A 21,229-nucleotide genomic window follows, 5' to 3' on the forward strand; every position below is an offset into this window, starting at 1 on the left:
TTACCTCCGGGGGCTAGTACAGGAATTAAATGAAACAACACATGTAGCATGTTTAGTCTGGTCTCTGTTCACTTGAGTGGTCCTGCATAAATGGTAGTCATTACCACTGAGTCATAGCTCTCTCGGGGCCTTGGTGTTCTCATCTACAAAATGGGAATAAGAATGTCTGACTCTTTACTGGATTGTACTGAGGCCTGACTAATATTAGTACCTGCAAGGTGTTTGGGAAATCACAACAGACTCCCCTAGCACAAGCATCTGCTACCCCTGTACCCCCTGTCACTCCCCTGCTGTCACCCCCCTCAACCATAAGCTCTCAAGGGCAGGAGCCCTGTCCTCTGCCTGACAACTCATAACTGTCAGTCCCCTCCCCCCCCTCAGCCTCTCCACTGAGCTCCAGCCTCAAATGCCCGTCTGCCTCTTTGATGTCTCCACTTGGATGATGAATACACTCTTTATCCCCTGCCATGTCTAAAGGGAAACTCCTGGTTCCCTACTCCTGCCCTCCAAAACACCCTGTACCCACTCCCTGTCTTCCCCAACTCAGGAAATCACCTCACTACCCTCCAGTTGCTGAAGCCAAAATTCTAGGAGTCATCCTTGATCTACCCTATCTACACAAAATTGCACCCCAGACTCCCACCATCACACTCACCTCCCACCTGGATGCCTGCCAGCATTTCCCACTGGGCCCCTTACTTCTACTCTGGGCCCCCATGGTCCATTCTCCCCATGGCAGCTAGAGGGAGCTTTGTAAAGGGTCAGTTGGCTCATGCCACTTGCCTGTTTAAGCTGTAGGGGTTCTACAGCTTCCCTCATACCTGGCAGACATTCCAAACCCACTTATCTGGCCTAGAAGATCCCTCACCTCTTACTTGTGTCCCGCTCACTTGCCCAACTTCAGATATAACTACTCTCCTCCATGCCCTGATGTCAAGCTGCCTTCCACCTCAGGACCTTTGCACTTGCTGTTACTTTTTCCTCACTTCTTTGTGACTGACTCATTCAGGCCTCAGCATTCAAAGGCCACCTCCTCAGTGAAACTTCTCCTGCCCACCACCCTCAAAGACACCAGCCTGTTTCATTTTCTTCAGGACACCCACTCTAAAACATTCTTGTTTTGTTCATTTGTTTACTTGTTTACTGTCTGTCTCCCCACTAGACCATAATGCCCTCAAGGGCAGCCACCTCCACCTCATTCATAGCTGTTCCCTCAGGGCCATGAATGAGCACCTGGCACGTACAAGGTGCTCCGAAGTCCTGGATAAATGAATAAGCAACTATGTTATTCTAGTCACTTCACTAGAAGAAGCCCTGAAGTTTGGGGGGGGGCAGTGGTGTGGGCAGAGGTGGCCCACACCTCTGAGAGAGATGTGGCTCTATAGAGCAAGGGCTCTTCTCTGTGCTCCCTCCCCCAGAGGTGGCCCTGCCGCACAGAGCCCAGGACGACCCAACGACTGGGGCAGAACACAGCCAAGCCGCAACCCACCCAACAGGGAGCAAAAACGCCTTCTGCACATTCTGTGTTATACCCCCTGCTACTCCCTCACGTAAAAATGCCAGGATAGGTAAGTAACAGCAGACCCCAACCCCGCAGCTGTGGGGCGACTGATACACCCTGGCCTGGCTCCTGGACTCCAAGGTACACTGACCCCATGTCTCCAGGACTGGATGACCCAGCACCCACTGCCCCTTCCCCGAGCAACAGGACCCATCGCTTCCTCTTGGGGACTTGCTCTCCCCCATTCTCAGGTCACACGGTCCAGGTGGGCTCACCCTACCGCCACAGGGGTTGAGGACACTAACTCAACCCTGGCTGGCTCTTTTATCTCTCTAGGCACTGAGGCTGCAAGTTGAAATGGGCAGGTGCCCATTTTGCCTGGCTCAGAATGAAAACAAGAGGCAGACCCCTGGGGCCAGGCCCCACGTTCCAGGCTGGGCCTCTTCAGTGATCTGAGCCAAATATCCCCTTTCCTTCTTCAGCCACCTGGCATGGTGTTTGGTCCCACGGCCACCCCTGCTAGCCCATCCTGCGCAGTCTTCCACTGCTGGTCCCCGACCCCCCACTCCCAAAGCACACTGCACTCTCTTACGTTACACTCCAGGCCTGGAACAGCTTTCTCCCCTTCATATACCTGGTAAACTCCTACTTGTCCCCGTTCAGGCGAGATTCCACCTCCTCCAGGAAGCCTTCTCTGATTCCCTCAGACACAGTTCACCTGTCTTCTCTCACACTTCCACCACATCCAATGGGTTTCTCTGGGAAACCTGTACTCACTAGGTCCTGCCCGCCTAAAAGATTTTGTTAAGCTTTATTTGCTACAGTCATATTATGAAAATAGGGATTTTTTTCCCTCTCCAAATACAAGATAATGTTTTAACGGTTAATGTAAATTTTCAATCAATGCCCACCCCTACCCCAGACATTCTGAATTACCCGCCTGGAGAGATGTCTTCCCTACCCTTGATTGAAAAGTTGCAGCAAAACATCCCTCATTGATTCAGTAAACATCCACGTGTCCCCCTTGGTGGAAAGCATTGTGCTGAGAGCTGGACACACAAATTATAGAAGTGTGTTATAATCGTCCCTTTCTCTGTATGAGCTGGGAAAATGCAGGGAAGGTTCCTGCCAAATGGCTGAATTGACATTACTCTGGAAGCTGGCATTTGGGGGACAGATGGGACTTTCCCTTAGCACTTCATGTAATTTTAAAATGATAGGGCTAAGGGTGTTTTTTACTTTCTTAGTATTGTTCAAGTAAAACATTTCTTAGTGGTTCGCTGGTGGGTCTGTTTCCCTAGAAGACTGGGAGCCCTGAGGGGGCAAGGAAGGGTCTGAGTCATTCCTAAGCCTTTAGCTTCCCGCCTGGGCCTGACACACTGGAGGCTGGGAAGTGTCTGAAATGACCACAGGACAGAGCGGAGCGGGCACAGGAAGCAGAATGGGCAGGCATGGGACACAGGCTGAGGAAGAGCGGTCAAGCCCAGCGGCAAGACAACGGGGGGGCTGCAGGGGGCACCTAAGTGGGGAGGACTGTGGTACCCACTGCAACTGGTTGGCACGGTGCCTAGAGCCCTTGTTGTTATGGGATAAACATTTGTCTGTTATGGAAATGAGGTCACAGGGTGACAGAACTCTGGGAAAGAAACTTGGCCCAGCTTCAGAGTTGCAGAAGGCAGACCCCAGCAGATTGGGGCTGGGGAGAGAGGAGCGAGAGGAAGGGGTTGGAGGAGGCCGGACAGTAGGTGGCAGGGAGCTTGGAGGAGGTGGTTTTAGGAGTGTATGCACAGAAGGAATGCCTGCCGCTCCCAAGGGAGGATGCCTGGCTGACCTGCACAGGGCTGCTCCGTCCCTCTCTCCCCACTGGAGTCTTTGTCCCTTCCACAGATGCTTCCTCGGGCATATTCAGACCCAGCACTGGTGATTAGAGCCAGAAGCAAAGGAAAGGGGTTGGGGGCCTCCGGAGAAAGCAGGAGGCAGGAAATCAAAGCAGCTGGAGGGAGTGAAGTCTTGAAAGACTTCCTGGGGGTGTGGACTCCCAAGATGAAGTTCAAAGGCTAAAGAGAAGCCGTCCAGGTAAAGGGAGGGAGCCAACTTCCAGGCAGACAGGAGAACAGGAGCCAGGGCACGGACACGTGAGGCCTGGGGGAGGGAGGAGCCCTGAGTATTGGGGATGCTCTGTGAAGAGCTGAGTGTGCTAAGAGGAACCCCCCCTCACCAGCTTCTGAGATCTCTGGTGTGGGGAGGGGGAAGGTAGAAAGGATGGCTACAGGCAGCAGCCCCAGATCATGTGGTTTGAGCCCCGGACTCCCAGGCTGCTCTGCCCCTTGGGGTGCCCTTGCCTGGGATGAGGATTTGTGGAATCAAGGAGGTCACGGTTAGCACAGTACCTGCTACCAAGGCAGCACCTGCCAGACTCCAGTTACAGTTGCCGTGGCAAGCCAGGCACCATGGGGCTGAGTCTGGAAGAGCTGCCACAGAGCGGTGACACAGACTTCTCTATGAGTCTCCGCAGAACGAGGCCCAGAGACAGGAAGCTCTAAGGAGGCAGAAACCAGCTCAGCATTAAAGACTGTCTCAATGAAAGCGCTGGTCAGTAGTGGAATGGGCCCATCAGAAGCTGAACTCTGTCAAGGGACAACCTTGTGGGCACCGGACACCTTCTCTGTGTAGACAGTGTCTGGCCCCAGGGTTCCACGAAAGGCAGTGGATAGAAAGAAAAGCGATCCAAAGAACAGTCATCTTGGGAAACTCGGGGCGAAGGGAAGTTAAACAAGGCTCCTTGCTGCAGGACTTCTCAGGACCTTCACTGCCCTGGAACATGGGCCACAGACTGAAATGCTTAGAGAACCCAGGCAGATAGCACCAATGGGTAATAGGTGTGGATGGAGGTAATAAGTGTGGATGGAGAGAGCAGCCCATCAGGACGGGAGGCTTTGTTCTACCTACTCGGTTCCACCACCTATCCTCACAGGAAATTTGTGGGCCGCTATCTTGGGTTGAATTGGGTCTCCCAAAAAGATTTGTTGGAAGCCTTAACCCCTGGTGCCAATAAATATGACTGTATTTGGAAACATGGTCTTTGCAGATGTAATCAAGTTAAATGAGGTCATTAGGGTGGGCTCTAATGCAATGACTGGTGTCCTAACTAAGAAGGGGAAAGGTGAATGCAGAGACAGACACGCACAGAGAGAAGATGGCTTTATGACCAAAGAGGCAGAGATTGGAGCGATCCAACTACAAGAATGCCAAGGATTTCCGGCACTACCAGAAGCTAGAAGAAGCTAGAAGAAGCTAGAGGAAGCAGAGAGAGATTCTCCCTAGAGCTACCCAGTTTGCGGGGCTGTGTCACGGCAGCCCTGGGAAATGAATACAGTTACTGACTCATGATTCAGTGTAGCTGGAAGTGTCCAGAATGGCCAGAGCAGCTGCGGTATTCCCTGACCCAGCGGCCACAGGTCTCTTTTCTGAAAGAGCATCTCTCACTGGATATGCCTCAGCACACATTATAGGGCGCTGGCTCAGAGCCTCCGCCTTTCTTTCTGAGCCCACGTGGGCACCATTCCACGGAGGTGACTCCTCGTTTCCTCAGCCATAAACTGAGGATAATGGGCCAACCTCCCAGGTGTCTGGGAGACCGCGGTGAGATACACAGAAAGATACACAGAAAGCGCTCAGCCGGGGGTACCACCACATGGAGGAGACCCATCCCCCCGAGCCTCACTGTACCCCACTGAGACATGGGGGCGGGGGGCGGCTTCCCCAAAGGCTTCCTTGGGTTGCTGGGAGCTGCCTGGCATGTGACCGGCGGTCAGAAGTGTCCACATGGACCGGTCAGCCGCCTACACACTGGGCTTCTGCAGGCCCTCTGCTGGAGGGCGCCTGCCCCCCAGGGCTGCCCTTACCTGTGCTGTGAGTTGGATGGGCTGGGAGAGGGTGAGCTGCGGGGTCCCGGGGGGCTGGCTGGCAGGCTGTGGTGGTGGCAGGTCCCCCCCCCCAGAGGAGGCTGGGGGCTGCGAGGTCGAGGAGGAGGCAGAGGAGGAGGAGGAGGAGGAAGAGGAGGAGGAGGTGGAGGAGGCGGCAGCGGCGGCGGCGGCGGCACTGGATTGCTGCACAGCGGCGGCCAGGAGCTGGGCCTGGGCTTGCTGCAGGAGGAGCTGCTGCTGAGTTGGCATCAGCGCCGTGAGCTGTGGGGCACGGGTGGCAGGGCCAAAGGAGGGGCGGAGGGGGGGCGGGAGGAGCAGAGAAGGCAGAGAGGGGTTAGTGCCCGAGCCAAGCAGGTTAGGGGGCAAGTCTTCCAGGAGGCCTGAGGAGGGCGGGAGGCAGGCATGAGAGCGTGGCCGCGGCCCTGGTAGAACACCCCCTGCCACGGGTCCTGTAACAGATGGGTGGCCCACATTCCCCATCCTTCCCCAAGTACTTACCCCGGCTAGCTGGCTGCCCGTCAACATGAGTTGGGCCTGGGGCAGATGTGGCTGAGCCGGCGGGGGGGGCGGGGGTGCTGCTGGGGCTGAGTCGCCACTGGGGTCTTCAGCCTTGATCTGGGGGGGAGAGAGGCAGGGTCCGGGACCCCAGAATGTTAAGTGGAGGCCAGAGAGAATGCCCACCTGTGAATCAAAGAGAGGGCACGTGTGTGGTAACAGCAGCCTCGGGCTGGTAAAGGAGGGGTGTGTTGAGGCATGGGGGCAGGGCCCTGTACCGACTGGCTGGTGATCTCAGGCCACCCCTCTGGCCTCAGGCTGCTCATCATTCAGTAGGGCTAGCACACCCCCCTGCACCAAACAGGAGGGGGCACCTTTGGAGAGCAGTTTTCCCCTCTGGGGGGTGGGGGTCGGTTTCTCCATCTGTAAAATGGGGAATGTGCCAGCAGGGGGCTCGGGGCATCAAAAAGTAGAGTTCCAGGCACCAAGCCCTCATAGGCTTTAGCCAGAGATGCATCTCCCATTAATGAAGTGAGACTTCATTGGAAGAATGAAAAAAAAAAAAAAAATCACCCCCTTGGGACACGGGTCTGGAATTCGAGTAAGTATGGAGAGAGGCAGACAGTGCGAACGGGTGGCACGGGCAGGTGAGGAGGGGTGGGCCGGTGGTGCAGGTAGGCCTCCTGGGGGGAGCTTACTCGGGCCCCCTGCTCTCACCAACCACTCATTTCAAAATCTAAAGCAAAACCCAGAAAAAAAAAAAAAAATCCACTGGCAGGACCAGCCAAACACATACATAGGCCAGATGTGGCCCAGCTGCTGCCCGCTTTTCGCCCCCCCCCAAGAAGTCCGCCGAACCCCGCCTTGTCTCTTGGCGCACTATGTAGCCGCGTCTTGCATCAAACACATAGGACAGACTGGCATAGAGCAGTCATGGTCTTCCTCCTCTCCTAGACAGAAAGGCCAGGCCACGGTAGGCTTGCCTGAGAGGTCAGCGGGTAAAGGACGTGTGTGGGTGGGGTGGGCAAGGCTTGGAGAATCACACTCTCGGGCCCAGAGGGGACGCTGGGCTGAAGGACGATCCCTAATCCCTCAGCCCAATGTCCCAGCTCCGTTTTACAAGAGGGGTTCCAGAGAGGGCAAGCAACTTGTGCAAGGTGACCCAGCAGCTTGGCAGGGGGGTGTGGCATTTGGAATGCAGCCTGAGATGAACAGAGGCCTGGCCAAGGCCAGATCCCAGAGCGTGAGTGGTGTGCCCCAGGGGATGGAGACAAATGTCAGGAAGTCTGAAGGGTCCAGGGATGCCGCATCCCCTGGTGGGAAATCGGGGGCCTCCGGAAGTCTGGCCGTGTTCTGCCTCTTAACCTGGTGCAAGCAACATAGGTGTTCAGTTTGTGAAAATCCACTGAGGATCTCTGTACTGTCACATTTCAATTAAAAGTTAAAAAAAAAAAAACAAGAAACAAAATAAAAACAACCAACATGGTGAGTCTTTCAGATTTCTTTCCTTGTTTCTGGTTCTCTTGAGAAAGCCTCCCTTAGGGGTTGGGATGCGTCTAGCGCCTCACCCCCAGCACTGCTCACCTCCCTTTCTAACAAATGAAGGGAAGGCCTCGGGCTTACACCCATCAGCAGGCAGGAGTCTCTGGGTACATTTTAATAATCATTGTGTGGGCGCCTGGCTGGTACAGCACTGACACTTGATCTCAGGGTCACAAGATCGAGCCCCACGTGGAGCGTGGAGATTACTTAAAAAAAAAAAAATCATTGCATTTATTTCCATGGTAAGAGATTCTGGTTTTCCATTCATGAAATTTCCATTTAAAAAACATTTATTTGAGCTGTTGAAAAAGCAAGCCAGTTCATAAGCTGAGAATTGCTGAAGCTGACTGATGGGTACCTGGGGGCTTACTTTCATGAGACTCTTTTTTCTCCTTTTGTACCTGCTTCACATTTTCCATAATAAAATGTTTTTAAAATTGAAGCCAATTAACACGATTGTAACGTACATAGTTGTACACGGCAGTGTGTGGATGTATCTGAAATCATGATGGGAGCACATGAATCACTGTAGTTGGGGAAAACAGAGGCCACCAGCAAACAGGACGAGGTGTGGACAGAGGCCCAGAGTCAGAGGTCAATGCCCTCTCTGCCTCGGTCTGCCTCGGGCTTTCCCGAGGAACCAGGGTCCAGGCGAGGGAAGGGCAGCGAGAACCCTTCTTTCCCAGGGTCCCCTGGTTTCCCCACACAGAAGCAAGGCTGCTGTGGGGCTGGGAGAGGCTGCAAAGATAGAGCTGAGGAGGGAGAGGGTCAGGGCAATGTGTATGCGCTCCGCTCCAAGGGCTAAGGCCAGAACTGCGCCTGAGATGAGAGAGAAGGAGGCCAGAGGCAGAGCCCTTCTCCCCTGGGCCCCAGCCAACTCACTCAGCACAAGATGCCCACCCGCTAAAATGCTTCAGGGTACCTCAGAGGCCATGGGATCTGACAGCCCCCCATGTTAGAGAAGAGGAAACTGAGCAGCCCAGCAGCGGTAGGGGGCGGGGCGGGACAGTGATTTTCCCAAGGTCACAGAGTAGTTCCTGGCTCCCAACCCCATGCCTTGCTAAGGACCCCTCCGTCCCTGCCGTCCATGCTGCCTTCAACCTCGACAGACTGAAGCGTGGAGGCCTGGGCCCCATCTGGATTAGGGATTTGTTCTGTCTGGCCACTTCCAGCTTCCCTATCAACCTCAGCCATCCTTACTGGGTCTGCCCCCAATCCTTATCCCCCTCTATTGGCTGGCCCCTGACTGTGTGTGTTGGGGGGCTGGAGGGTAGGGCAGGCCTCTGTCAGGGAAGTTGGGATGGGGGCGGGGCCCTCAGCTTCCTGTTGTTCATCGCCCTGGGGCTCTGGGGGGGATTTCCCTGGCCACCCCCACCCCCCAGGGAAGGGGAAGGAGCCTGGGTGAGTCACAGGCCTGGGGCGGGAGCCCAAGTGTGAGAAGGGGCGGGAGGAGCCTTGTCACCAAGGTATCAGGGCTCCATGTCGCCCCCCTTCAGGCCCTGGGCCCATAGAGGTGTGCGGGGACCCTCTCCCAGACACCAACCCATCACAGGACACCCTCCTCTTTCCTCTGCTGTGGCTGTTCGGATAGCTGCTTACCTTGGTGCTGGGGCCGGTTGGGGACACAGAGAACGGGGAGGTTTTATTCTGGGGGTTCTAGGAAGAAAAAATTGGGGTGGGGAATCGGAAGAGTGAGGTGAAGCAGCTCAGCTCTGACACCCTGCCCCTCCCCAACAAGGGCCCCCTCTGTTCCCTTCTCCCCCTTCCCACCCCTCCAGCTCATCCACTCCCTCCTGACCTGATGGTTAGTGTCTGGTCCATTTCTTTCAGTGTCTGCAACGAGAGGGAAAGTGAGTTGTCACCTGTGCCCCCCCCATAGCCCTGCAGCTCCTCCACCCCACAGGCCCCCTGCCTTCCCTGCTCCCCTCCCCACCCACCTGTGTGCTCTGACGGGGAGTCCAGACCTTGCTTCTCGGCCTCCAGGGGCTTAGACATTCTTATTTCTGGGGACAGAAGAGGGATATAAGTGGGGTGAGGGAAGCCAGGAGGGCCCTTGGGCACCACCCCGGCCTCTCTCCAAACCCCCCGCACCCCTTGCCACCTTGCAGATGCCTCTTTCCAGGAGACATGCCCTCCTTACTGGGCCTCTGCCCTCCTCTGTCAGGACAAGAACGGGATCCTTTTCACCCCTGCAGAAGGTGGCACGGGGAGGGCCAGCTCCCGTGAGGCCCTGGGACAGGGTGGGAGGCGGCTGGTGGTCGCAGGAAGGCTTTGGTGCCCGGGAGAATGTGGGTGATGTTCCACAGGAGCGAGTCAGCCTTGGGCCTCCTCCTGAGGCACACCCGTCCTGCCTCACCAGGTTTCGGGTGAGACATGTTTTCCACTCTGAGTGGGGTCTGGGGGTGTGAAGGGCTGTAGCATCCCCAAAGGAGTGAGTCTTCTGATCTCTGCGTGGGATTCGGCGCCCTCTGCCCCTCCCTCAGCCCACAACGTTCCTGTCCACACCTGACCCCCACCTGGCCTCCTGGCCTCCCTTCTCATGTTCAGCATACAGGCCCGGCAGCCCCACAGGACCTCGGAACCCCGACTCCAACACTATCCAGCTCTGCCCCTGACCAGGTCCTCAGCCTTACTCCTAGGCTTCCCCAGGACTCCAGCCTTGAATCCTGACTGCATCCCAGATCCAACCCGGGTACCCCAGCATACAAACTCAGTGCCACACAATCGTCCCGTAAGCCCAGGACACGAAGGGAGGGGGCAAACAGCCAGCTGGCACCAGGGACCCAAAGCAATGCTCTGCCCTCACAACACTCCGATGCTGAGAATGGAAAGGCAAGCGATTACCAGTGCTGAGCACAGCATTAAGTACGATTCAGAGCTCACAGTAGAAGTTGGTGCTAATATTACCCCCATTTTACAGAGGAGAAAACTGAGGGCCTGAGAGCATAGTAGAGATATGACAGTAGAGGTGCCCCAATTGGACACCAGTCTTCATGACTCCAGAGTTCCCACTTTTAATCAGGACTGCTATGGTCTAGTGGACCCCTGCTGTGATTTCTGCCGGCCTCATTTCCAGCTGTCACCCCTACTGGAGTGTACCCTGACTGATGCCATCTCAAATCCAACCCTTTCTCGTCCTAGACCCCACACAAACCTAGGCTTCTGCCCTACCCATTCTCAGTCCCCTTACCCACCCTGAATCCCAACTCCCATCCAAGTGGTACAAGCCCTTCATCTGACCTTGACTCCCAGTGTGGCCCCAGACCTCACTCGTGACCCTGACTCTGACCCGAAGGTCTCCCCCACCACTCACTCTACATCCCTGCCTAAACCACGATGCCCTATCAAAGGGGGTGTCCGATCCAAGAGTGTTCCGTGCCCAAGATATTTAAAGAAGGTCCACTAACGAGAGCTAGGACGTTCTCAGCAACTGGGGGGAAAAAATGTCCAGGAATTTTGCAATTGAGGGTTACTTGACATGAAACGCTGCTCGGGTTTAAAATTACTGATTAAAAAGCCAGGTCACATACTGCTCATGGGAGTGTAAATCGATACAAGCACAACTCAGGAAAACTGAAGAGGTGCCCCCTCCCTAAGACCCTGCACATCCACTCCCAGGCAACCTCCTGAGACAGAGAAACACCCGGCCCCCTGAGCCCGCAGGCACACAGCAGCCCCTTCCAAATGACCCCAAACTGGAAACAAGTCAAGGGCCTCTCAGCAGATGGACACAATGTGGTTTGTCCATGGAGTGAAATGCTCCACTACAGGAAAAGGACCAAACTCCTGCATCACACGCACCCCTGAGTCTGGCAGGCCCGACACCGAGGGAAAGACAGCAGACACAAAAGCGGACAGACGGTAGGATTCCAATTACAGGAAGCTCACAGACAGGCAAGATGATACCAGATGGCCAAGGTCAGACTCTGGGTACCATTTGGGGCTTGCTGACGGGGAATGGGCATGAGGATGCCTGCAGGGGGTTGGGAATGCTCTGTACCATCATCTGTTGGGTGGTTATGTGGTTCCATACATAGGGAAAATGCATCAAGCTGCACCTTAAAATTCAAGCACTTTACTCTAAGTACGTTTTCACCAAAAAAAGAAGAAAATTAAAAGCTAAAAGAAAAGAAAAGAAGGGGCGCCTGGGTGGCTCAGTGGGTTAAGCCTCTGCCTTTGGCTCAGGTCATGATCCCGGGGTCCTGGGATCGAGCCCCGCATTGGGCTCTCTGCTCAGCAGTGAGCCTGCTTCCCTCTCTCTCTCTCTCTCTCTGCCTGCCTCTCTGCCTACTTGTGATCTCTCTCTGCCAAATAAATAAATAAATATCTTTATTTAAAAAAAAAGAAAAGAAAAGAGCCAATACACAGCACTACTAAGGCAGAGGCTGGCGAGGGCAGCGTGGGTGCCCAGGATGCTACGGGAGCTCAGGCCCTGCTTCTAGGCCGTGGGTGGTGGTGAGTGGCTCATGAGCTTGAGAGACACAGGAGGAGGCCCCAGGTGCTGATCCCAGGTGAGAGACCCCACCCTAATCCTGCCTCTACATGTCCCAGAACTTGGTCCAGCTTGCAGTGACGGCTGGTGCTAGTGTGGCCCTACATCCCAGACCTCCTAGTATCCCTGAGACTCCTGCTCCAACCTCCTCCCTGGCCCCTCCTCCCAGCCAGTGTCCATCAGGCCCCAGGGAGGATCTCCCCACAACCTGGCTGTGAACCTTTCCACAGCTCCCTGTCTCCCCAAGAAAAACCCAGATAGGGTTTTCAAAGAGGTAATCAAGTTAAATGAGACCATTACGGTGGGCCTTAACCCAATATGACTAGTGTCCTCATAAGAGGAGGAAATTGGGACACAGACACACAGAAAGAAGCCAGCATGAAGACTCAGGGAGAAGTCGGTACTCCCAAGCCAAGGAGAGAGGCCTTGGAAGGAACCAACCCACTGCAACCTTGACCTTGGACTTCTAGCTTCCAGATTTTGGGGAAGTTAATTCCTGTTGTTTAAGCCACCCAGCATACAGCACTTCAAGATGACAGCCCTGGGAAAATAATACAGCCTCCCACGGCAGTGCCCTCCCACTGTCCTAGCCCTGAGCCCACAGGCCAAATGGCCTGTGGCCTTCTGTGTCCCCATCCTCTCCCACCAGACCTGCTCTGACTCACTGCTGGCTCCCCAGCACCCCCAGATCATAAGAGTAGGTGCTAAGTGTTGGGTCTCTCTACCTGTTCCTGCCTCTGTCCTGCTGTCTCTCTGCCATTTGACACATGTTTCCTGAGGCCTCGGTATGGGCTACTCCCCCCACCTGGAAGGCTGCCCCCACTCTGTCCACCTGGCGAGCTCCTACTCATCCTTCAGGCCCCAGCACAGGCTCTGTCCCTTATGGTGGTAGCTCCCTCCACCTCCTCCCCTGGTGACTGTCCTAGAGGTTGCAGCCATCTGGGCCCCAGTACCTCTCCCCCGTCAGACCAGGACCCCCTTGAGGGCAGGTCTGACTCATCTTGGGGTCCACAGCACTGCCCAGCCCAGGACATCTGGGCCGAGTGCACACGGGTGCCCCAGAGGCCCTGATCTCTCTCTTGCCCCCAGCTGGTGACCTTTTCTTCCCCACAAGCAAACTCCAGCTCCTCTTTAAGGTCCCAGCTCACACATCACCTCCTCTGTGAGGTCCTCCCTGACTCCTCAAGTGGTTAGTGTCTTTCTTATCTGGAAACCCCCTGCCTCCCCCTCCCTAACACACTCTGACCCGCTGGGCAAGGGCCTCCCCCTGCCCCAGACTAAGAGCGCCTTAGAGCCCAGCAGTCCTGGCTGGGACTATGTCTTTGGAATGAATGAATGCGTGCAAGAATCTCTGACAGACCAGGACCCAATCTTGTCCCAGACAAGCCTCTCTCCCTGCTGCCACCTGCCACCTTGACCTTGAGCCCCAATCTCCAAGCAACTCCAACCTAAACCTTTGAAGTAACCTCTGCAGGGATAGTGGCCGTGGAGGCAAAGGTGGCATGAGAGGAAATCTCTACCACTCCGTTTCCCTTGTTCTCCCTAATTCTTCCCCCACCCCAATTTGCATACAGCCCAGGCACCCTGCAGCATTTGGCTGGGCTGCCGGTAAAATGGCCAGTGTTGCCCTTTGCCCAAGCCCATTTTTCTTTTCTTCCTCCTTCCCACAATCCACAAAAAGGGAGTCATCGAATCATCCCCACCAAGGATGAAGAGGAGACTCCGTTTCTACCACAGACCCAAAGCCAAATGATTCCTTGACACTGGAGGGCACTGACAATCCCCTTAAGAGTCATGCAGAGGCATCTGTCCTGCAGGCTGTCAGCCCAGGCCCCGGTCTCTTGACTCTAGAGAAACACTGACACCTATTCCCACCCAGACTCTCTGCTTTCACAGGGACAAGGGGAGACCTGGACATCTGGACTTTGAAAAATCCCCCACGCCCACCAGGCCATCGAATATGCTCCAGTTCCCTGGTGCCTTCCAAAGCTCATCTCAAGGCCTCGTTCACACAGAAAGGCTGCTTGGTCACGTGACTACAGTCATCCCTCCCTTCTCCCGGCCCAGGCAGTGTATAACTCTTTAGAGGGCCAGGCAGGAAAAAGCAATGCAGAATTCTGCCGGGCCCCTTCAATCCCACCATCCTGGAGTCAGACACACCCAGGGCTACCCACACCCTTGGGGTCACACTCGCTTGCCCCACTGCCTCAGGCCTGGGACTCTGGGTCCCCTCCGCCCTCCCCACCCCTCCTTCGCCCCTCCCTCCCCGGACTTTCACTTCTCCTCTGCATTTCCCCCAGCCGGTTTTAGCAGACTTCGGCCAGCTTCTCGTTAGCACTTACCGAAAATGGGGCTAAATATAGAGGGCCCAAGGGCTGCCCCTCACCCCTCCTGGCCCCTCTTGGCCTGTCCCCTGGGTCTCCTGCCTTCAGAGCTGGCTTCAATCAAGGCTGCGGCTTGGGAGCCCCTGTGGGCAGGGTTCACGCTGCCAGGAACCTCTGTGTGCCCAGCTGGCCTGGTCCTTGCCTCCCTAGGAGCAGCATCTCACACCCCCACCACCCCACATCTGTCCCTGGGTGGCCTCAAGGGAGTGAACACTTCTGAGCTGTCAGGAGGGAGGGATGGCGAGAGAGGCAGCAGACACAACAAGAGAGGGTGGCCCCCGCAGCTGTGCCGACAACAGGCTAGAGCTGCTACGTCGCACACACACCACAACCTCAGCTGGGCAGGGCCCAGACGAGGACAGACCACGCAGACACACACAGGGACAGGTGCGCACAGAGCCCAGGCAGGAGAAGACACACACCCAGACAAAATGACATGGGTACATATGCAAAACACACACCTAGACATGTGCAAGCACACCTGCACTTACACACACACTCACACACCCAGGTCACTCAGACAGACAGACAACACATACACATGCCCACATACACCGAATCGCACCCTGGAGTCACAAAGAGACATACAAACAGACATGCATGTGTACACACACACACACACACACACACAGAGGTCACTCAGACAAACACACACACACTCACACCTGAGTCACTCACAGACAGACAGATAGACAGACGTGAATACACACATGCACTCTGGTTGCTCAGACAGACGCACACATATGCCCAGAGCCACACAGACAGGTACACACGGAGACACGCACACGCATGCATGCATACACACACACACACAGTTACTTGGAAACACACAAATGTGCATACATACTAAGAGTCACTCACAGACAGACACACGGACTGACACAGACAGACAGACACACACACACGAGTGCACACTCACACATCCAGAATCAGCTTATCCTGGGAGATGGCCAGGGTGGACCCCTGAACCCAGTTCGCAGGTGCGGAGCTCAAGCCCAGGTGGGACAAGTGATCTGCCCAAGACCATGCAGTGTATTCATTCACGTCCAGGCAGGGAAGTCAGGTGAGCTTCCAGGGCAGGGCAGCTCTGTGAGAAATCCCCAGTCAGGGGTCTAACTAAATACTTCCAGCACATACGAGGCCCCCATTCAAACCCAGATGGGCATGAGTCCGGGGTAGAGCAGAGGGCATGCGTGTGCAGTGCCCCGGATCTCTGGGTCTACACTGTATGTGCGCACACACATACATAGTTGCACAGTCACCTCAATAAATAACCATGTGCCATCCTGTAAGTACTCTTCCCTCCATCTCAACCCCCTCCTTCACCTCCTTTGTCTTGCTCATACCCACTCATCCTTCACATCTCAGCCCACATGTCCCCTCTTCCAGGAAGCCCTCTCTGACACCCCCACTGGCTCAACCAGGCCAGTCTTCTGGGCTCCCACGGCTCCGTGTCTCCAGCATCCCAGCCCTGACTCCTCTGCTGTCTAGCCAACAGGTCTGTGTGTCCCAACTGGGAACTCCGGGAGGACGGGCCCCAAGCTCCCTTTTTCAGTTATATTTCCATCACCCAGCATGGAACTGCTCAATAAATATATGTGGTTGAAGGATCCCAGGGATGCCTACACACACAGGTGCAGAGAGGATGGCACATGCCAAACCAGGACTCATCCTGCAGATGCTCGCGAATGGGACACACACCGACACACAGGCCTATACAGCCACAAACGAAACAATCACGCAGTGCTGACGCTTGCTGTGTTCCAGGCACTGTGTTAAGCATCTACACACATTACCTCATTTAACTGTCCCATCAGCACTGCTGGGAGATGACTATCATCATGCAGAGAGAGACACATTTTATCAAATGAGCCAACAAATACAAATCATGTTGTACGGTGCCTGGCACCCAACATCCACTTGGTCTGCTGACATATAATAAATTTCCAGGCCGTGATAAATGCCATAAAGGAAAGACAAAGCAGGGGCAAGGGGACTGAGAATGGTTGGACTGGTTGCCCACCTCCTGCCCACGTCCTTGAGACAAGGAGGTCAGGGAAGGCCTCCCTGAGGAGATGACATTGGAGACAAATGAAGTGAGGCAGTGAGCCAAGAGATCATTGCCAAGGCGAGCCCACAATGCCACACACAAGAGCCCCGCACGCACAGACACTACAGGCATACTCGGAGGACTCAGAACTACCAGTCACCTACACACACACAGAAACTCACACGCACTGAAAAGTCCTGCAACTTAGTGTTCCCACTCATTAGCAGCCCCCCAACCAAGAGGCCCACTCACTGATCCTCCATATAAGAGCCTGCTACCAACACGGGGCTCCATTGTCCGCCCCCAGCCCACAGCCCTGAGAACATGGCAGCACAGATGAGGAGGGAGATCAGAAGCCCCCAGGTGTTTGGAGTGGAAGGGAAGGGGAAAGAGGAGCTGAGGGTGGGGACCCAGGGTGGGAAAGGGGGAGCTGGTGAGGTTCAGAGTGAAAGAAAACAAGAGGAGACAGCTAAGGAGGAAGGGCAGGGCAGGCAGCGGGTGCTGGCCCCAGGCCCCTTACCTGGAGCCCCCATGCTGGAGTGAACCATGCTGCCTGCCCCGCAGGGCTGGGGGAACAACTGTGTCATCTCCCCGCCCTCTCTGGGGGCCAAGCCCTCTCAGCCGGAAGTCACCCAGGGAGGAAACCACAGGGTCCGCCCCCTTCAAAAGGGAAAATACTCTGGCCCAAAGGCCCACCTCAGGAGGCTGCGGACCCCAAATCATGTGTGTGTTGGGGAAGTGGGGGTGCAGGGTCCCCAGGCTGGAGAGGCTGAGTCCTCCAGCTGAGTGTCTGGGACACGCCTGCCCCAGCTGCCCCAGCCCTCCCTCCAGCTGCCTTCACAAAGGCCGACACATCTGGAACAGGGCATGTGGGCCTGGCAAAGAGGGTGGGCCTCTAACAACAACAACAACACTAAACACTGGCTGGAATTTTTGGGGGGGCTTTCCCAATGCCAGGCTTGACAGGCACCATCTCTTATACTGATCACTATTTGTGCCATTTTACAGACCAAAAGACTGAGGGCCAATAGAGCGGAGGTGCCTTCCCGAGGGCCCAGAGCCAAGAAGCGATGAAGCCAAGAAGCACAGCACGGGGAGACGTTTGCGCTGGGTGTCCTGCAAGGCTGTGAGGGGGGAGGTACCCAGCCGCGCACCTGTCTGCAGGTGCGGCACCCATCCATTAAGAGGAATGGGTGCCCGTGGGCGGTGGCAGTGAGGGCGACGGGGCAGGGCCTTGACCCAGAATGGCAAGACGTCTGCCGGGGGCAAATGCGGGCGGCCGAGCCGGTTCGGGTGAGGGGAGCCCCGCGTCCCCTGACTGCCCGCCGGCCATTCTCAGAACTGCGCTCCCGGCCCAGCATTTCCCACCGTGCCCGCCAGAGGGCGGCAGCGCTCAGCCAATAGGCCGGAGGGCGGGGCCGGCTGCGGAGGAGGAAGCCCCTCCCTCCGCTCCCCTCCCCGCCCCCCCCCGCCCCCGCGCGCACACCTGCGAGGGTCACACAAAGGCGCAGGACTCCCAGCGCACCGCGGTGTAGACAAAGGCGCGGCGGAATCCTCTGCCCTCTTCCTCCTGCCTGCGATCGGTCCGAGGCTGCAAAGCCACCTGGCACGTCCACACAGCCCGCCCGCCCGCCCTAGGTCCCGCAGGACTCGCCGCGCCCACAATGAGGGACACCCAAACCACACGCGCGCACACAGACGCCTGGACTCACCCAGACAGACACATACACTCAAGCATTTACACACGTGGGCCCCAGCACTTCACACACACATGTGCACACGCAGACACAAGAGAACCCTCGTCTATGAGCCCAGGGTCCAATGCCAGCCCTCTCCACCCACCATCGGAGACTCCTGTGTACAGAAACCCCTCTGCTCCCTCACGTGGGCACAAGGGCACATCTACACGTGTGTGCCCAGGCACACCTCCTGGCCATGCATGTGTGCCCACCCGTGCACAATCGGGCAGGACAGAACACAGAGGCAGACCCTTCATGAGTGCCCTTCCTTCTGGACCCAGTGCACCCAGACACACCCAGGCAGGCAGGCAGGCCAGCCCGCCCACTCACTGGGGATGGCCAAGGGCTTTTATGTCTGCACACAGAGGGGACAGTTCCCAGCCATCTACACTCCACAGCACCCCATATCCCAACAGCTGTTTCACCCAGGAGATCCAGAGACCACACAGCATCAAGCCACCCACCACAGCTTCAATTCAAACCTACCCCTCCTGGCCCAACCCCATCTCTCTTTCAGGTGCAGGGTTTCTGTACATGAGGGCCTTCCAAATGGCAGTCTGGCTGGTGGCCGTGAGTACTGGAGTCTTGTCTTGATGCTGTAGGCTCTGTTCTGATTTAGGATTTACATCTTGAGGGGCATGGAAACGAGGGTCATAAGGACATCACGGGGGGCCAGAACCCTACCAAGCCACCGTGGTGATCCACTGTGGACATAGTCAATGTCAGCCATGTCAGGTTCCTGCTTTTGGACATGACTGGGTGTCAGCCCCTTAGGATGAGAACGAAGGGAAGCGCCACCCATTTCTGGCACTGCCCTCCCAGCTCTGTAGCTGAGTGAGGGGAGCCAGGGAAGGCCTCAAGTGCTCCCCCAATGGATAAAATCACCCCATACCTCTTGCCTCCCAGGGCTGACGGAGTCCCTGAGCTGGAGTCAGGGAGCGGAAGAAGAATGGGTCTGAGGTGTCTGCCTGCTGGGAAAGAACAGAGGGCCAGACTTTGGGGCCTCTGGGTGGGGAAGGCCTGGCAGCAAGGAATGGGAGGCCCAGGCAGGGCAGATAGTGCCCTCTCAGCCAGAGAAGAGGCCTCAAGCCATGTTGAGCAAGGCAGGTAGGACATGGGAGCTGGGGAGCAGTGGGGGGCCTCTCAGGTGTGGGGAGCCTGGAAGTGAGGCAGTACAGGGGAGGCCAGGCTGGGCTCAGGGCTGAGCGGTAATTAAAGGAGACGTAGGGGGCTCCCCAGGGCCAGCGGGGCTGGTAACTGACACGCGGGCCCCATTGCTCTGCTCATATTTCTCACCGGATCGATACGTTTGACTCCCGACAAGACAATAATCGCTTGTACGCGGCCGGCGAGTCGATCAAATACATTATTAGAGCGAGGTCCCCCGGGGGCCCGGCGGGGAGTTGGGGGGGGAGCAGCCAGCCCACCGGGGACAGCAGAGCAGGATTCTTCACCCCTCAGGGCCCCCAGCCATGGCCTCTTCCTCTCTGTTGCCCCTGGGGACCCTCTCTGTGGTTTGGTTCCCTGACTTCTTTCGGGATTCCCGCTGTCTCTGGCAACCTCTCCACTCAGCGCCCCCAACATGTCCCTGCTCTGCGTGGGGACCCAAGGGGTCTTTCTCCGCAAGTGCTTCCTCATCTGTAGAGCTGTGCGTGTGCAAGCTCAGAGAGGCCCCTCAACCCCCAGCTTGACTGGAGACAGGGATACAGGCCATACTGAGTCAACAGCTGGCCCAGTAGGAGAACTGGTGATTCACCGATACCAACCTTCCTCTTCGTCTCAACTTGTGGGCCTTTAGAAGAGAACAGACTGAGAAGGCTCTGGAGGGAAGACGGGGTCAGGGAAACTGGCTAAGGGACCCAAACACATTGGAAAACAGAATGAGGAGTGGCAGACAGACACAGAGACAGAGAGGGGTCTGGCTAGTCCTACTGCAAGGCGATCCTCCTGTGGGCCTTAGATACTCTCAAACCAAACCTAGCCTTGGCCTGCCCTGGGGACTGCTTGCCCACCTCTTCCCTCACCTGCCCAGTTTCTGGGCTTGAGCCTTCACTTCCTGTTTACACACCTGCTTCACCCTCTGCCCTGCCCTCAAAACGCTTCTCCAGTGGCCCTAAGTCAAGGTCAAACTGCAACCACCCCATGATCTGCTTCGGAGCACCCAGCATCCAGGGACTTAAAAATATATTTCTTCTTCACCATCATCATCACCACCACCAACACCACCAAAAGCAGCAGGAGCAGCACAGTCTGCTCTGTGCTAGTTGAGCCAATACAGTATTTCTGGTTCTAACGACAATCTGAGAAAGCAAGGTCTATGATCATCCCCCATTTTACTGATGAATTGGAGCTCAGAGAGGTGAAGTCACTTGCCCCATGTCACACAGCATGTGAATGGTAGAGTCAGGAATCAAACCCAGACCTGTCTCCGCATAGCTTGCTCTCTCTCTCCTGCACCATGGGCCTCCTTCAAGCTTTAGAATGTTCCCCATCCTCCAGTGGACAGCAGGAAGCCCGCCCAGGAACACCAAATCCCTTCACGGCCCACAACCCCACTCCCACAGCCCTTAGTCCTGATTTTCAACAATGCAGTCGACTCCCTCTGACTCATCAGCTCCTGGCTAAAGGTAGGCCAACCCTTCCATGTCCTTCAATTCAAGTGTTTCCTGCGAGTCCCTTAGTGCCAAACCCTGGGCTGGGGGCTGAGGACCTAGAGATGAGCTGGGCTGAAACATGCCTGAGAATCTGATGGAAGACAGAGGCTGGTGCGGTACGGAAGGCTTGTGAAGAGGTGGCATTTACAAAGCAGTCTGGCCTTCATGAGGCAGAGAATGTGGGGGAGCCCACTGCCAACAACAGGAACGGAAGAGGTAGGAAGGGAAGCACGTATGGCTTGGTACAGGGCAGTCAAGGCAGATAGAGGAGACAAGTTGGAGAAGCCGAGCCAGGCCCCAGGGTCTTGCAGGCTGGCAAGCATTTTGGATTTTACTGCAAGCACAGTGGGATGCCACCCAGAGGGTCTTCAGCAGAGAAGTGACATGTTTCTGTGGATGACTCAGGCTGCTGGGGGAGGCTAGACTGAAGGGCCAGAGTGTGAGGG

The 21,229-nt window shown here is 56.1% G+C and overlaps 1 protein-coding gene across 9 annotated transcripts in view; it reads right to left on the minus strand.

Annotated features, from left to right (window-relative positions):
• The window catches only part of POU2F2 (POU class 2 homeobox 2), a 35,106-nt gene extending 18,115 nt beyond the window's left edge, over positions 1-16,991 (minus strand). For 3 of the 9 annotated variants that reach the window (XM_044257267.1, XM_044257262.1, XM_044257261.1), the window contains exons 1-5: positions 16,911-16,991; positions 9,402-9,467; positions 9,263-9,297; positions 9,064-9,120; positions 5,926-6,042 (exon numbers count right to left, since the gene is read on the minus strand). In XM_044257267.1, coding sequence (XP_044113202.1) covers positions 5,926-6,042; positions 9,064-9,120; positions 9,263-9,297; positions 9,402-9,467; positions 16,911-16,977 — 342 coding nt within the window. In that variant the 5' untranslated portion in view covers positions 16,978-16,991. Of the gene's footprint in view, positions 1-5,406; positions 5,689-5,925; positions 6,109-9,063; positions 9,121-9,262; positions 9,298-9,401; positions 9,468-16,910 lie in introns of all 9 variants that reach the window. The other 6 variants (XM_044257266.1, XM_044257265.1, XM_044257260.1 and 3 more) reach the window with 3 other exon arrangements.
• Between the last annotated feature and the right edge of the window lie 4,238 nt (positions 16,992-21,229).

Source organism: Neovison vison, chromosome 7, assembly GCF_020171115.1.
Source record: "Neovison vison isolate M4711 chromosome 7, ASM_NN_V1, whole genome shotgun sequence".
In the NCBI taxonomy this organism is placed as follows: Eukaryota; Metazoa; Chordata; class Mammalia; order Carnivora; family Mustelidae; genus Neogale; species Neogale vison.